Source organism: Myiozetetes cayanensis, unplaced genomic scaffold, assembly GCF_022539395.1.
Source record: "Myiozetetes cayanensis isolate MyiCay16 unplaced genomic scaffold, myiCay2020 scf12, whole genome shotgun sequence".
Lineage (NCBI taxonomy): Eukaryota > Metazoa > Chordata > Aves > Passeriformes > Tyrannidae > Myiozetetes > Myiozetetes cayanensis.
In genome coordinates, this window is record NW_026086826.1 from 23732533 (window position 1) to 23750725 (window position 18193).

General features: G+C 41.2%; 1 protein-coding gene across 1 annotated transcript in view; it reads left to right on the plus strand.

Annotated features, from left to right (window-relative positions):
• ATF6 (activating transcription factor 6) overlaps window positions 1-18193 on the plus strand; it is a 75789-nt gene that overhangs the window by 12577 nt on the left and 45019 nt on the right. The window contains exons 10-13 of the mRNA XM_050306835.1: window positions 10853-10996; window positions 12724-12843; window positions 13712-13814; window positions 14889-14959. Coding sequence (XP_050162792.1) covers window positions 10853-10996; window positions 12724-12843; window positions 13712-13814; window positions 14889-14959 — 438 coding nt within the window. The remainder of the gene's footprint in view (window positions 1-10852; window positions 10997-12723; window positions 12844-13711; window positions 13815-14888; window positions 14960-18193) is intronic.

Here is an 18193-nt window from a genome sequence, read left to right on the forward strand (position 1 = left end):
CCTGCTTAAGGGAAGATGTATCTGTATAGTGGTTCTTCTTTTGAAATCCTGGCAACAAGAGCTAGATCTTGTACTTTTAATTTCTCTTGGCTTGGCATTTTGTTAATCAATGCAGCATACAGCAGTTTGTCTGCTTGATTTATATCTGAAGACATTAAGAACTGTGTTTATAATCCTTTTAGGAAAAAAAGTTACAGACTTTGAGAGCTCATCTGGTCATTTATACCTGTGCTGATTTCAGTACCCATGAGTTGAAGCTGCATTAGTATCCAGGGAGGAAATCCCTCTGTATGTTCCAGTGCTTTCCAATCCTGACCTTTAGATGTGTCTAGCTGCAATCTCCCTTGTTAGTATGAGCCCTGTGTTACTTGTCTTCTGGATTTGGTGAAGAGGATTTTCCCTCTCCTTGATTAGTCGAAGTGATAATCAAAACCCTCTCTTGTTTGAACTGTTTTCAGTGGGGCATAGGAACCAGAGAGCAGGAGGGAAATGGTGCATTACTTCCCAGGCACTTTAAAAAAAAAATCTGTGGAAGAAAGGAGAATAAAAAGCAGTACTTCTTCCACATACCTGTTTATTTAATTTGACTTCGGAACATGAAGTCTTTTTATACGAAGCAGTTCACTTTTTCAGAAGGGGATAAGGTTTCAGTAGATTCTCAGTCAGCAGTGTCTCCATTTGTCTTCAAAACCCCAGTCAAACTAAAGGAATGGAATTGGATAAATATGGAGGAAGACTTTTTTTCTGACTGTGATAAATTTTTAGAATGTTGGTGTTCGTATTTTTAATAATATTAGCAAATCTGCTAAAGCTGAAATTGCTTGTGAAGTATTTGCAGTTATGGCAAATACTGTGTATCTCAGGCAGTGAAATACAGCTGATAATTTTACTTTGATATGGATAAGGTAGACCATTTCTTAATACATTTAGGGTCTGTATTATGATGTTTTGACTACCGGGCAGAAAAATCAGCTTCCAGAGACGAAGTGAGTGATTGATTTGTACATACCATCTGCATTTCAAATGTTACCACTTGCTTGAGAGAGGTACTTGGTGAGAACTATTAGAATTGGTTATCTTTCTGAAGCTGGGGGAAATTCTAGTTGTCTCTGCATTACAGTGAGGTGATGGAATGCATGAAACTCTTGTTAGTGATAAAATGCTTGGGAACATAGAGAGATGGATGGGAAGTCTTTTACCACACTGCTCTAAAGCTCCTGGGGCAGCTTCTCTACCCCCAGGAATGAGTAAGCTGTTGAGTTTGATGGCAAGGCACTTCTGTCAAAGCAGGCTGAAAGATCAACTTGTGTTCATATCTTTGCAACAGTCAGTAACTATAAAAATGTGAGAGGGTTAACTTCTTGACATGTTTGATGTTTAATAAAGTAGATAAAGCAAAAAAGAAATCCTTGGATGTCTGGCTGTTCCTGGCCAGTGCAGTAGCTGAGCATGCCAGTGTGACTGCTGTGCCTGAACCAGGTGGTTTGCATCAGTACTGGATTTAGGCAGTGAAGAAAAATGTATTTGCAAATTTGCCTTTTTTTTTTTTTTCCTCTCTAGTAGAGTAAATGCTTTGCACTGCAATTAAAATCCTAGACTGTATCAAGGTGGGGTGTGAATGTTGATTGTGCAATGCCCTTTGGAAGACCCAGAATGTGAGATGTACAAACCATTTCTTTAGATTTCACTCCTACCATACATATTTTCTTCCTTTTATAAAGGTGTCACAAATGCAATAGTCAGGATTGCTGTTCTGCTTAGTCCTTCACAACATGAGATTCCAACGTATGTACTGTTTTTCAGTACCTGCAACCTCTTACAAAATAAGTAACTTTTTGTTATGATATCCACGCTAGCTTACAGTTCAGCAAAAGTACTCTTTCCCCCCAAGCTAGTTAACTGTGGAAAACCTAATTTCTGTGCAGTGGTCAGCTGGAGATAAATATGTTTTGGAACCTTGTGACAGTGTTGCCATTTCTTGTAGTAGGAAATCATTTCACACCTGTCTGGAGGTGGGCCAGCATTCAGGCTCAGGATGTTTTGATTCAGGCATATTACCAATGAATAATTATTCAAAACCAGTGAACCACTGCAAAGGGAGAGTGACATCCAAAAAAAAGGCAAAATCGTGGGAAATTCACCCCCTAAATTCTGGATTCCCTTAGCCATCCTTATTGTAAGATGCTTCTTGGGTTCTTAGTTGGAAGTGATAGGATTCTTTGAAGACTAGAGGTAAAACAGGAGGTCATATATATAGGTTTTCTCTTTAGTTACCTATTTCTCTCAAATCAGAGAAAGCATGGAAGCAGTTGGATTGTTTTGGGACAGGAATGTAAAGAACAGACAGTCCTGCAAACCCTCCACTAATACTGGCTCACACATAATTTTTTTAGGTTGGTCTTAAGTCTTGTTGGCTGTGTATTTGAGGGGTGAGATGTTGGTGATGTCTCCTGGAGGACTCTGAGACTGCTGTTCTGCTGCTTTAAGGTTATGGGAAGCAGTCCAGGATGTGGCAGCCCTTGGCAAACAAGTTTAGCAGATAAAATTATTCTGCTGCCACATTTTTTTCGTGCTGACAAATATGTGTATGGATAATCTCTAATGTTGAATTTGGGAATATGGGAGTGGGGCTGAAAGTCTGGTAGAGAAGCTGGCCTGTTGACACAAGAAATCTGTTGGAAAATACTGGAGGAAGAGTCTAGTCCAGTCTGCTTAGTTGCCAATAAGCTTTTCAGAACATCCTTCAGTCTTGGACATGGCACCATGTTATCTCTAAGAAATGAATGTAAGTCTAATTAAATAGAAATTGGATATCAGTGTGAATTGAGGATGTGAAAGTGGCTTGTATGGAGATAGTGGTAACTCTACATTAGGTTGTACTGTGTTACTAAACTGTTTGGGGTTTGTTAATACTTTGTATAGAAAACAGAAACTTTCAGTTATTAAAAGCAGAAGTAATTTAGCAGGATTTCTATTAGTGTTAAGTTTCTATTTTATCTGTTTGTTTTATGCTAAAAGAAAGGTGCCCACGAATTTCCCATCTGTGTGTCAGTGAACTATTCTCTAATCTTTGTGAGTTATTTGGGTTTGGACTTAACATGTATAAAAACCTCCTTTTATTATTATTTAAGAGTGATTGGTGAGGTGTATGAAGGGAAAAGGGTATGTTTTAATTCAGTTCCTTGCAGAGGTCACCCCCTTGCCCCAGTCTTACATACCATGAGGTGCAAGACAGGAATTGGCAATCTGCAGTGCTTGCACAAAAGGCAGTGAGCTCACAGAGCTTGGCACACAGCAGGGTTGGGAGCTGGGACCACGGCACCTGGAGGAAGGTATCTATGGGATCTCCTGCCTTCTCCTGTGCCTTCTGTGAGAGGTGCAGCCGCATTCCCAGCTGCCGTGGCACCCCTGAAGGACTGCTGGCTTCTGGCACTGAGAAACATCCAGTTGGCTGTGCACTTTAGTGTTACCACTCACTACATGAAATCCGAACACTTTCAAATTGTTACCGTTCCTAGATGCCTTTTTTTTTTCTCCTTGTTTAATTTCCACATTTGTGTTAGACTCTTGATCAGATTTCCACATCTGAAAATGTGTTAAACAAGCACAAACAAGGCTGAAACAAATAGAAACCAAGCCCATGTTCTAGTCTAAACAACATGTGTATTTATTTTGGGAATATTTTTATTTTGATTCTCTTCCCTATTCTCCTTTGAATATAAATTGTCTTGTGTTTTTTTTTTTAATGCAAATCCTAAATGTGATAGTAACATATTTGCAGGAAAATAACACAACCAATGCATAAAAAACAGGGAAGGGAGAACAATCACAGAAGATGCGAAAGATAAATTTTCTGCATATCTTGTTCTTGGGACAGTAGCAGCAAAGCATGCAAGGCAGGTATTTGCTAGTGACCTTAGCATTATCTTTTGGCTATGAAAAAATGTTCAACTAATTATTTTTCCCCCATAATCAGTCTGCTCAAGCTTACGTGGTAGCTGTCATCCAGCAGCAGTCTTAGAGCATTTATTAAGATGTCAGCCAGCCAGAATGTGTCCTAACTACCATTTCAGATATTTAGTGGACAGAAAACAAAGAAAAATATGAAGTTGGAGAGAGGAAAGGCAAATTTGCAAAGAGATTGGAACAGGAGGTTTGAGGGGGTGTTGTGATTTTTTTTTTTTTAAATTTTTATTAGTTTTGGTTTTTCTTACAAGTTGGCCACCTCTATATGACTAGAACCGCTTTCAAACTGAAAAAAAGACTTGATCGTGTAAAGAAAATTTCTTAAGCTGTACTTGTGGTGGAGGGTGACTGAGGTGGTGATGGATGGAGCTCAGTGAAGCTGCTGCTTCAAAACCTCTTGTGTCCTGTTGACCTAAGGCAGCTGCATTAGAATGGCTGACCTTTTACAGAGACTTCACTGCAGCTCCTCTCTAGGGTGTCCTGATGGGTTTTCCTCTACTTTCCAGGACTATCCTGGAAATTGAATAATCTGTTAAAAATTTAAATCCAGTGACCAATCTGCAAGTAAAGACACTGGCCTGGCCAGCTGAGAAATGTCATTTGTCTGCTATTGTCATGGACTACAGCAAATGAAGAAACAGTTATTTTTTTACTCCTGAAAGGCTTAGGGGTGTGTCTCATTCCTTAAACTGGTAGCACAAACAGGAAAAAAAAAAAGGGGGGCAAAAAACCAGAAGTGGTAAGATTAATCATCTTTTACTAAAAATGAAGACATTGCCCAAGGATTGTCCAGCTGCACGCTACCACAACCTGCTGCTCTTAAGGATGAAGTAATCAAAACACAAGTCTTTCACGAGCACTGAGATTAGCATCCTACCTAGTCTGCAGGCTGCAGGTCAGTTCTAATGTAGCCTGGTGAGGTTTTGGAGCACAAGCAATTTGGGCTGCCAGCAGCACCGATTGAGCACACCTATATTGGTGTCTCTGTGGTCTTACACAAGTAAGTGTAAGTGCTCTTACACAAGCTGAGCAATCTTGAGTTGGTGTGTGGGAGAGCTGGGTTATTCTGAGGTCTGGTGCATTCAGCAGTGTTTTCGTGCAAGTTTTCTCTTGTTTGAGCCTTTATGCTGGACTGCTTGATTGAAGAAACAGACCCGTCTTATGGCAAGCAGGAGCCCAGGGATACCTCGGTGGTGGGATGTTGGAAAGTTAGAGAAATAATGCTGTAGTTCCCTTAAAGGGAGCGTTTGCTGTGTGGGCAAAGGAGCTGATCTCCTTACCATAACATGACGTGCAGCAGGAGCTGTGTGTTGTGTGCTCGGGTTTGTCAGGGCAGATCCCACCCACAGCAGCTGGTCCTGAGCCAAGGTCTGGAGCTCACTCCTGCACTGCCCTGGCAGGTGAGATCAGTCACGAGATCAAGCAGTGTCGTGGTGCGTTTGTAAACACCCCAAATGTCCTCTTGAATAACGTGGGCTAAGTAGACTAAAGCCACGTGTCTGGCAGCTGCCCAAAATGAAGGGCAGTGGCTGGCAACTGAAACACAGTATTATTTTGCCTTATATTATTTTGTTGCATTACCAGTTCTTTCCCAATTGTGTGTGTTCTCCTTCTTCCCTCCATTCCAGTGTGAAGTGGGGCAGATTAGTTGGAATGTCCAATGGCTTGCGATGTAATGCAGGAGGAACCCCCTAGACAAAAGCTTGGCCTTTGCTGCCTTCCAGCCAAGCCTGATGTGGGAGAGGTGCTGAACTGTGAGCTTTAAACCTTGTACCACTGGCCCATCATTTCCTTCAGCTGTAGGTGGGATGGTGTTGTCTAAATTTGGAGTGACTACTTGAAGCATCTCTAAAAGATGTTCTGGTAGCAGGGAATCACAGAGTCAGTTTCTTATTCTTACTTCATCCAATCCTGGGATTTCTTGCACTTTGTGAGAGATATAAAAGGATTGTTTCTCTGCTGTTTACAAGCCTCATTAGCCTTCCATATGTTTTCGGGAGGCTGATAGGCTTAAATGCGATGTATACCTGAAGTATGATAACAAACCTACATACAAATGATGACAGGCAGAGGGCTAATAATTTCTTACACACTAGCAGAGAGGAACTGGTGAAATGTGAAGAGAAAACTGTTAATGAGTGCAAGAGGCATGAAACAGTGCCACGTTAGCCAGCTCCATGTCTTCTGACTGCCAAGGAAATATGGAACCCTTTGAGTGTTTTGGCAAAAACAGCAGAAGCATGGGAAGGCATTTGTGACTCTCAACACTTGTAATATGGGAAACTTATTTTAATGTTTGTGACACTGACAGAAAATGTTTCAGTGCTGAGTTGGGTGTACATTTGTGTTGCAGATGGGCCAAAGTTAGAAAACTGTTTCTGTAGCACACCTTTGACCTTGTGTTGTAGTTTCTCCTTAAAGAGAGAGAGAGGAATTGAGAGAAAAAGGACAAGCTGAGTAAATTGGACTTGGGTCCAGGTTCCAGACCTTTCAATACCTCTTGTGTTGGTTTGATGCTGGAATAAAATTGGATACTTTAGGTTTTCTTACAAACTACAGCTGCAGGAGCAGGAAGTGATTCATTCCTCCTTCCTTTGCTGATCACAGCCACAAGCTTTGGCAACAAAGGCCAGCCCACTTCCAGATAATGGTACAGAGTTTTCCAAGCAGAAAAGAAGTGCTCTGGGTGTCAGTATTTGTTTTCTTCCTTTCTTTTCCAGCAACTTTATTATAAATAAATTGCTTTTTAAAGCATGCAAAACACAACAAAAACGCAGAGATCATTCCTGCACTTTGTATTGCTTTCCTCGTCTTCCTCTGCAGAGGAAGGAGGCCAGGCTCCTCTTTCCAACCCAGTGCTTGGAGAGGGTAGGTCTGGAGCAGCCCAGCAGGGGAAGGTAGAGCCTTGCTGTTGGCAGATGGTGCACTCATCGGGAATAAGGAACAAGAAATACTTTCCAGAGAGTGTCTGGCACTGTGGCAGCCTTGTCTGGAGTCAGTTAGGAAGAGGACGAGGTCTTTGGTTGGTGTCTCCTTGCAATGTCAACTTTAGCATGTTGGAAACATCCCAGCTCATACTCAGAGATGGTTCTGTCCCCAGAAAACTCTTTGTTATGATATCACTATTGGCTTTCGTCTAAGAATTACTGTACAACTTAAATGTCAGTATTCAAAACTTGAAGTGCACAGCCAGAAGCACAGGCAAAATTTAGTTCGTGCTCCTGGCAAGACTCGCTTTCACATTTATCAAAATGACGTTCAAACCAAAGAAGTAAAAATACAGCTAAAATATCAGGTGCCATTGAATGCCTGGAGAAGCCATGGCTGGAGCCTTGCTTTTCTTTCCCTCCTATAATCAAATTTATCTACACTTCTGAACAAACATCTGCATGAAGTATTTAGTGGTTCTTTCTTTTTTTTCCCCTTGGATCTGCTTTTGTATCTTAAACAAGCTGATAGCTCAGCCAGCTTGGACATGGTGTTTGTGGCTTGTGAAAACCCTTTCATGCTCGTGGTGTCTGGGCTGTCCAAATGCAGGCTCTAAAGCCTTAGTACGCTCCAGGTGTGTAAGTGTGGCCAAACAGGAAAGATTCCAACTTCTACGCTGACCATCCTGTCCACTAAAACCATTTTTCAGCTTCAGCCTTTTTTGACCTGATGTTTTTAAATGCTCAATATTGACTTCATCTTCTGTGTCACGCTGTTGGGATCTGCTCTGTAGACCCTTCCTGTTCCAGCTTGTATTGTTGCTGTTCTGCCTGGCGCTTGTAAAGCTCAGTATGTCTCAGGTGGACTGGTGTTTCCAGGTGTAGTTCTGCAGGAGAGGTCCATCCTCTCCCAACTGCTTGAAGGAATTCCTTGGTCCTAAGTCATGCTTTTCCCCCCTGTGTTAATTTGAGATTTCAAAGAGGGAGTATTTCTGATATCCTTTGTCAGATTGTCATGGACCCACTCGGTAAGGAAAGGTCTTTGAGTAGTCAGAGGATATAGACCATTACCGAAATGTCTTCTCCTGTCTACTTCCTGAAGATGGAGCCCTATTTATAGACAGACTTCACTAGTGACCTCTCGTGGGAGAAGGGAAGAGGAAGAAATGATACAACAGAACAACAACATCTTCTATTCAGATGAGGAAAAAACTAACAAAACTCTCCAAGTAACTGGAAGGTGGAAGAGGGACAGGATTTCAAGTTGTGTGGGGCTTTTCCTTATCTAGACTGAGTTATTTTGGATTTGGGTCATTGCCACAAACCAAAGGAGCAAGAAAAGGGGTTTAAAATTTTTTTTAGGTATATTTTAGGCTTTGAGAAGGCAACTTTTGGTCATCTTCAAGGCACAAAGAGGAATAGGAAAGAGGAGGCAAATGTGGCCCATATGGCTTGTGGCAGAAATTGCTGCTAGCCCTGCTTCAAAAGACACATTTTGTGGAAAGTAACAATCCTGATAAAGGAAAGAACTCTGGAATAAATACACTAATGCCATATTTTGTTCTCACTTGTTGTGAGAATTGGGAGCCATGGTTTATGTCTGTAAGGATGGCAGAATGTACTCTGTTCACCTCCTTCTTTGTCTTTTGCTGCTGAAAATAATCTTCTTTCACATTGAAACATCCCATACTTGGCTGCTGCCAAAAGTGAAATTTTAATTTTGATGAAAAGTTTAAGGTGTTTTAAGCTTGAGAAGAGTAAAAATAAACATTTCCTCTCTTCTAAAGCTGATGCTGTAAAATGAGGTGTGTGTGGTTTTGAATGGCTGTAGAGCTAAAACAGCTAAATTACAAAATCTGGAGATTAGCTGTGATTGTAGAGCAGTGTATCTTTATCCTGGATGGACTTGGTTTGGATTTCTCTACTGTTGTTCAGAGCTCAGGGTGAACTGGAGAAGGAATGTATTGCATGTGACACTTCACCTCAAACTGACCACCTCGCCAAGCTGGAACCTGAAACAAGAATCGCCTTTGCAGAATGAGGCAAATGGGAAGGAAGAACCATCGTGGAAAGATGGTACACAACTTCTGCTTAGATTTTTGTCAGCTTTAGCTAAATAATTACATGGAAGGTTCCTCTGGTTCAGTGTGTCATTTTGAACAGGAAAGGAGAGAAGTAGGATAGACTAACATGCCAGATCCAATAGGTCCAGCAACACACTGGATAGACTGATAGAATTCAGGCTGTGGAGAAATGGTTTGCAGGAGAGTTACAGCTTTTAGATCTTCTGACGGATATTTGTGGTTTGATGAATAAATTACCATGTCCTTTTAGCTGTCATGACTCCAGATTAGACAGAGTGGGGCATTTCACTGGCAAGCAACTTCCAGCAGGAAGGTGTGGCATCTGTTTAAGCATCAGCCTTAGTTTTGAGCTCTGCTTCTGGGCTTGAGATGCTGCCAGTTGTGCTGATGCTTTCATTGGAAGAGAAGAAACATGCTCTCATAAAATCCAGTAGATAGTGGAGATTGCTTCTGTTAAAACCTGTAGCATTTCTGCTGCCCTGACTCAGTGATGCTGCCTAGAAACCTGGAGAGGATGAGGCAGCCAAAGTGATGTCGGCCGTAGTCTAGGATTTCCCTGACTCCTGTGGCAATGTGACAAATTGAATATGACAAAATTATTTACAGGGACACCTGGGTCCCTGTAACAGGAGTGCCAGTGTGTTGGCAAAAGACATGGAAATGTTAGGCAACTCTGTGTGCCTTCTCTGTAGTTGTGGAGTGTTTAATCTTGCCATCCTAGTTTTTGCCTGTCTCTGTTACCATCTGTATTTGTTGCCTGTTGTAAAGTGATGCCATGTAAAACAAGGAAAGTGAGAACTTCCCTTGCGGAGTTTATGCTCTGCTGCACAGCAGAGGTGGGGCATTCATTAAAATGTACTCTGTGGGCAGTGGTCAGCGTGTGTGGCAAAGATGTCCTTGGTGTGCTGGGGGCTTGTATTTTTGTGTTTTCACCGTGTTGCTGCTGGTGATGCTCTGCTGTTGTCAGCCAGGAAGGTTAGGACTTGGGTTTGTAAATACGCCTATTTCAGGAAGCAACCACGTAAAGGCAACCCCGGGAGAGGAGAAATTGAAGGATTGCTTTTGTGCTCTCAAGATTTCTCACTTGTAAGTCACCCTTCTGAACTGGGATGCCGTTGATGTCGTCCAGCAGTTGTCTGGTCGTTTTTCCAGCTCTTGTGTGCGGTGCTGCTGCCTTGCCTTGCTTTGCACAGAGAGCAACACAGAGGTTCCTGTGCTGCATGGCTGGCTGCATGAGCAGCCCCCAGGGAAGGATCCTTGAATCAGTGCAGGCACACAGCAGAACAGCACGGTGTCTGGGACCACGGCCTGCTTTGTAGATGGGGCTGTCAGCACTGCCAGTTGTTCTAAATCCAGCTAGAATTGAACATACATGTTTGTGTACAGTTTTGTTAGATGTCTGGCATAACATTCCAGGCTTGCAGCTGCACGGAATTTGGTAGCTAAGTTTTCCTTACATAATGTATTCATATAAACTATGTCAATTGTACTTTAAGGCTGATGAAAGTTAAAGTTTAGGGGTGCTTTTATTTGAATATAGATAATTTTATTATGCCTGTAGATCTGGATTACAAGCAGACTGATCTTTGTTTTATCAGGTGAAGATTATGTGGGGGAACATAAAAAACAGAGCATCAAAATCCTTCAAACAATTAAAACTGAAGAATTTCTTTCCTGTCCACTAATGCTTTGAATGACAGTATTATAATGACACAGGATATCACATTTTTACATTAGATACGACATGAACCTTATCCATGTAACATAATGACAGCCAGAAACTTCTCCACCTGAGTATTTAACACTTTACAGTCAAGTACCTTGCAGACCCTTTGTGTGTGTGATATGTTTTGCTGTGTTTATTATGTTTTCCAGTATATTCGAAAAAGATCCCAGTGGAGTTGATTCCACTGCAAGTTCTCACCACCGGACCAGAAATCTTCTGGAGTTCTCAGCTGGCCAGGAGTCCAGTGCAGCTCAGAGAATACCTGAGGGCATCATTCCTGAGAAGAGTAATAGGTGAGATGAAAACCTTTAACATATTTTGAGTGGCAGAGGGCAATGGTGCTTTTAGCTCTCACCACCTTACTGACCTTTTCGTCCAGTGCTATTGCTGCTTTTATAGAGCAGCAGAGTTTACAAACACTCTGTTTTGAAAGCTGGTCTTTTATTATTTAGCAAAGTTTACCAGGTTGTTTTTCAAATAAACATGGTATTTTATCTCCAGGATTACCCAATACGTAGTGCTTCACAAGTGTACACGTGGCTGTGCTGTGTGGTGTTAGGGAAGAGAGCATATAAACAAGGGTATGTCAGAGACTTTCAGAACCTTTTTCAGTTCTTCATCTGCCTGCTTTTTACTAGTCTATATTTTAGCTTGCATAGTTCTGATATTTGTCATATTATCTAAATGTGCATACTTTTCAAGCTGGAGTATTTACTTTCTTAGTTGCTCGAGAGAAGACTGGGGAAGTTCACAATTAAGAACACACTCTGAACTTAGCACTGTACATTTTTATAAAACCCTGAGTCCATCCTTGTGCTTATGCATTATTTAATTAAATACTGGCTTTCAGGCTTCCTAAATCTCTAGCATGCAGTTCATAAGTGAACATATAATTGCCTCCAGATTGAAGTCTGGCTAATACAGCTCATGTTTTCCCCTTACAAGATTTATCCTATTAGACTGTCCCTTTCCAGTAGAGTGTTTTGGCTGGTTGAACAAAGCCAGGCACAGATGTGCAGAAAGCCCTAATGTATTTTGCCATGCAGAAAGAAGGCAATAAATCAAGAGCATTTTAAGGCTGTAGCCATGGTGAGGGCTTTGTGTCCTGTGTGGTACATTTCAGACCATGACTTAGGTGATGTAAGAGTAGACTAGTTCTCTTAGGAGGATATGCATATGCCTGTATCTTCTCCTTTTCTTTAACTGTTTCACCCTGGTTTTGGCAAGCTGTGAGCTGCAGTCTCCTTTATCAGTCCTAGATGCAGTAGACAGGAGAAGCAGACATGGAGAGAAAGCTGGGAAAAGGAAGGGAATGTAAATGAGGCTTTCATAAGCTCTTATACCTGATTTTTCAGAAAGAAGTTGAAGTTTAGTCTATCAAAACGTACAGGACTAAAGCTGTTACATTGATAACTTATCAAGGGAGAAACTTTTAATAGGTATTGTGGTAAGTAGCTAACCCCTCAGGAGGTGTTTTGTACTGAGAAATGGATGCTCCTTTTCACTTTTTACCAAAACCAAGCTAGATTCTGGAGACATTTGGAGGTGTAAATCCTCTTCATTCAGTTGTAATATAGTTTGTGGCTGCTCCATTCTTGTATAGCTTGGGGTCTTTATATCTGCATGGTTTTAGTGGTTAATAAATTTAGTATTTCTGTAGCACAACTCTGGAATGAAAAAGAAGGTTGCCTCTGCAGAGATCACATAGTTTACATACTATGAGGAATATTTTACAGGCTACATTTTCTTTCAATATCTGACCTTTATGGGAAGAGATCCAACATCTGCTAATGCTCAGCTGTCTTCCCGGTGTTGAGTGCTGTCAGACCCCTTTGAGGAATTGACTGAGAACATTGGATGTTTGATAGGAATTGTTATTCACCTGTTTCAAAGGTCCCAAGGGAGCAGCTGTAACATTTGTGGGCCTGCTGATGCTAGTGCTCATTCTCTGGATTTGGTCAAAGGTTCATGAAAAAGTATTTGAAGGGGTTTCTAGATTTCCTTTTCTTTATTTTCCCAGGTATGATGGTTCTGTATCTGATAATAAAGCACTAATGATAGTCTCAGAAGAGCCACTTTTATATATTTCACCACCCCCGCCCCCATGTCGGCCTCTGATCAACCGGACAGAGTCGCTGAGGTGAGCAAACAGCCTTTTCTGAGTGTTTAAGGTTTACTAGGAGTTGAGATATAAATTCTGTGTTGGCTGAGGGCTGCTGGATGGACAGCTGTGAGTGATGTTATTGTACATTCATAGAGTTCATCCAGTACGTGACCAGTGTCTGCACTGTCCGATGTCTGCTGCCGTAAGGACAGATCGACTGGGATCTTTGTAATCTTTCGATGGTTTTAGTCATGATTTTCACTGTTTTCACACTGGTCATGCACGATAACTGAATAACAGTTTTCTGACTGGAGGTTTTTTGTGACTCAAAAGAGAAATTGTTCATAGGAATGTTCATGATATGAAAATCAAGTCCAGCCTTTTCCACCTGAATTACATAAGAGATGGTCTTCCATTCTTCAGCTTCTGATACAAGCAAACTGAACTTCACATTGCAGATGTGCTTTGTTCACTGTTAGAAAATACCTACCTCCACTTTTTCCATAGATGTGTCACTAACCTTATCTCCATCTTCTTTGTCCCTTCCTTCTCTCGGATTTATTTGCCATAGTTTAGCCTTCTTAACCAATAATTTGTCTTGATCAACTTTTGATTTTGAATTTCTAACTCTAAAATTACTGTTCACTGGGCAAAAGGAACTACAGTATCTACTTTATGTTGAAACATCCAGGAGTGCAATACTTTATCAATATTCTCTTACACATTCCCTCATAAATTTCACCTTACAGTTTTATTTTATTACTCTCTTATTAAAAATAAATGATCATAAGATAAAAGAAGAGTAATCTACAGTGCGTCTTTGTGTTGGCTAAACCATTTTATAAAACTAAAAAACTCTTCCATTGCTCTTTGAAACATCTGTTGCTGCTGTGGGTTTTTCTAGGCTGAATCACGAACTTCGAGGATGGGTTCATAGACACGAAGTGGAGCGAACAAGGTCTAGAAGGTTATCAAATAATCAGCAGCAGAAAGCACGGGTTATGCAGGTATGCAGGTTTACACTCGTGACTCAACAGCATGACAAGATAATTTCAGTCAATGTGAAATATTCTCTCTTACTTGTTTGCACTTGTTATTATAGACAAAAGTAGCAATGGTGCCTGTAATTAGGGTACTCAACACTTCCCATTTTAAATTGCTGGGTTTGGTTGATTATTATGTTGTCAAAGTTGTTCTTCCATTCCTGCTCTTGGATTCAGGCTAGAAGTTTTGAGTTTTTTTAGCAGTCATCAAAATAGGTTGAGCATTTTCTGAAATTAAACAAATAGTTAGCCTTTTTGTGGCTTCTCTGTAAAGATAAGCAGTTGGTTGCAACTGCACATTCATCTGCCTCACTGTTAAGGGGCACAGCTAATTGATTTTGTTGAAATATTTCTATTTCATTTTTCAGATTTTTGCCAGAGGGATTGCTTTTTGGTCAGACTACAGAATTATGAGACTTGTGCTCATATCTCTCATTTTTTGAAATCCCTTTTATATACATAAATCCTTTTATCTGCATGGCATACTGGTACCAGGGCTGAAACAAAACCAGTGAATTTTCAAACTGTTTTATTTGATTAGAGGAAGTAGCAGCTTGAAAAGGAATTGAACTTAACATGGGAAATAATTCACTTTTCTAGGGGAGAGGTATTGTGCATTAAACTTCAGATTCCTTTCACTGATGTCCAAAGGAGATTGGTAGAACAGTTAAGGAGAGAAAATTCTGTGTGCTTTTAGTGTTTCAAACACCAGAAGCATGTTGTGAATAGTATATTTTAGCAGAGGTGCAAAGTGGATGTGACCTCAGAAGAATTCTGCACATCTGATGTCAGTGGTAGTGAATTTTTCAGTTGGATCACAAAGTATGTGCAACTGTTGGGTTTGGTGCCAGGTTCTCTTCTTTGTCCCTGAATGTGTGACTTTAAATTTGGCTGTATTATTATACTTGGCACTGATTAACCTCTGCACCCCATTGTAGTCTCTGTTACAGATGTGCCACATATTTTATGTGGTGGCAAACCAAGAAAATGCTTATTGTTTGCACTTTGCGTCACCTTTTCATATTCCCGCTTTTTCAGAGCTCCCTGAGTGAGAAGGCAGATTCCCAGCTGATGGCCATGCCTTACACAGACACCCAGTCTCAGGTAAGGCAAAACAGCTCCTTTTTTACTGCTTTCTACTTCATAACCCAGCTTTTCACCAACAGTTGGTACCAAAAGGCCAGTTTTCACTTTGTCAGAATTCTTAAGCCAAATGCAGCCTAATTTCTGTGCCTTAGCAAATAATTGCTTCCAGTGATTTAAACTACACTTAAAGGGACCCCCATGTCACAGCTCCGCTCTTCTTGGGTCTTTCTACCAATAATCTTACAAAAATCTTTACTTCACTCAGCAGAATCCCTTTCTAATCAGATTTGAATATTTAGGGAAAAAGGAGGAATTGACTTGGGACTGTCTGTGAGAACATCATTAGTTTATAAGAAAGTTTCAAAGGGCCGTGAGTCTGGTAAGAGAAAGGTTTCTTTGACTATCTTCAAGAGTAGAGCCATTATAGCTAGAACAAAATTATAATGACGAAGTTAAAGTACCATTGCACCTTATTTGCATGGTTTGTCTCCCTCTCCTGATTTTTCCATGCTGATTATTGGAGCACCCTAATCCGGAGAATCCTGATGTCCCCTGCTCCTCCTCCACATAACTATCCTGTCCCTCTTCTCTGGTGACAGGAAGTACTGGAGCATAAAACTTGAGGAAATAAATTCCTCTCTCCTGAATTCTGTGTGAGACAGTTTAGGAGGTTCTCTGCTTTGAAGTGTCAAAGTGGAGTGTAACAGCAGAATGGAGCATAAAGGGGACTTTTTGTTGAGAACACCACCTGAAATGTTGCTGTGGAAAGTGAGACAGCTGTGGGCCTTCTGTTTGCATTGCTGCTTTGAAAGCAGGATCAGCCAGGGGGAAAACAGCAAAGCTGCAGGCAAATGTTACGGAAACCAGGCTGTCAAATTTTGATATGTCTTGACTTACAAGAACAACAAAAAAGCTTTTTGAGTTCTACAGGTAGATGAAGAATATCTGTTTTAATTGAACAGTGATGAACAAGCCTCATAGCATAAAACAGTTTAATATGTGTGCTTGCATTACTCTTGAAAAAATTATCTGGATTACTGGAAACAGTGTGCAACATCATGTAAGTCTGCATGGAATAATCTGTTGTGCTCAGAAGGAAGTGAGATTTTTTTTTATTTCAGATTAATGATGTTTATATGAACAGGACCAGTGAGTCATGGCAGCTGCATGCTATGACTGTCCTGGAGCTGCTAAGAACATAGAACAGATTTCCAGTTCCTCCCAGAGCCATCAGCTATTAGGTGCTCCATGAAGTCATAGAATCACAGAGTAGTTGTGAAGAACCTCTGGAGATCTCTATTCCAATCTACGACTCAGAGTAGGTTTAACTGCAGGTTTATTGTATGTTTCTCTTAGAAGACGTGGTCTCCATCTCTCTTGTAATCTCCATCAGGAAGCTGAGTATTGCAGTTACAGACCCCTCAGCCTCCTCTGAGCTGAACAAGCCCTGTTCCTTCTGTCTTCTGTCTTTCCTTGTGCATCCTGTGCTCCAGGCCCTGTCCATAGTGCAGCCCACTATGCAGTTTCCCTCCAGATCCCTGCTGGCTCACGTTCAGCTTCCCTCAAGCACCACAGCTCCTTTTTGCAGCACTTGTGCCTCATCACTTGGGAATAAACTGCTGTTTATTTAGTTTGGTTGTTGATGTTACCCCTGTGCAGTATCCTGTCGAGGTGTTTAATTTGTAATACCAGTGCTGTGACTGGAAATTGAGTGACCTTTGTCTTCTAGAACACCCTTCTTGGTGACCTTAATTCAATGGACAGGAGGACATTAGCAGCATCTAGATTTATCTTTTTAGCACTGATTATACCAACACTGTCATGTTGGTCCTGGATTCCAAAAGAAATTTCAATAATTGAAAAAATTGCAGAGAAGTGAAAGCAGGGGATGAAGACAAAAATTAAGATGATTTCGAAGAAAATCTTCAAAACCCCACATCTGTTCATGCAGCTTCCTTCAGAGGTGGTTTTGTTGAGGGTTTCTGCAAGTGTGTATTTTAAGGCTTTAGATATTAAACTCTTTAGTTATTTTCTTGTTTCTAAGTTTTTCACTATTGAAATTACAGTTGTTGATGCGTAAAGCCCTATATCCACAGTCTTACTCCTTCTCAGAACAAGCCTGTGTGCAACAGTGCTCTTCAGTCTTTTAAAATAAGAAAGACTCATTTGTCTCCCAGGCTCAGCACCAGTGTTTGGATGTACATTTAATATGATGCTTTCTTGTAATATGTGAAGGTGTTAGTAAAGCAACTGATGTTTTTGCACCTGTTTTTGGCTCTGAAGTTCCTCCCTTCCTTGCATGGGGAGGTCCATTGCAATTACCCATGGGTGTTCAAAGGCAGATGCAAATGGAATGCCTGTAATCCCTTGGTATCTCTTGGAATTAGGGACTACTGTTAGATTTGTTCCATGACCAGGGGAGCTTTGTAAAGGCCCAGTGGTTTCCAAGTGCTTTGGAACCGTTTTCTCCCATGGCTGGATTTAGAGTTATAAAAGGCTGGGTTTTGGGTCTAGCTGTATCTTGTGGAGTGTGGGCGAGCAAACGGATCTGTGGGGCCGGTTTCAGCTTTCAGGATGCGTTGTACTGAGCAACACGTGGGCGTGATGCCTTTTATCGCAGAACAACTTCAATGCTGAATCTCAGGGGTGGCTTGGTGGGCCTACGTGTTTTCATGAATGAGTAATCAAGCTCAAATTAGCTCCAGTCTTTGTTTCCTGTGTGTGAGGGATGTGATCTGATTCCTTGCTTGCATAGTTCTGCAGAAGAGGATGTGTAGTGTAGAGCTGCCTGCTCTTGATCCCCCAGGACTTACACCCCCAGTCCTGTTCAAGGGCAACTGGCGTGGCAGCTGCAGTCCTTCAGCTGGAACAGGACTATGTTAACAGTACAAGAGAAGATAGTGACAGTCTGCTATTACTACTGCTTGAGAAAATCACTTGATGATAGATTTGTGCCTTGTTTTGGGCGCACGGTCGTATTTTAGAAACACGTGAAAATAGTCTAAATTAACCACCACAGTTTAAAACCTGGGTCAGCAGAAGAACAGCTTGGGAGGGGAGGGATAGTGTGATCAGTGTCCTTGCCACAAACACTGCAAACACACACTGTGCTATTAAAATAAAATGACTGGTTGGATGCCCAGATAATGGTTTGTGTAAGTATAGCCTTCCAATTTGTTTAAATACGTTATTTTGGAATGGGGTTGGGGAAATTTACATGATAGCAGTATGTGCCAGGAATTTCTCACCTTTCCAAG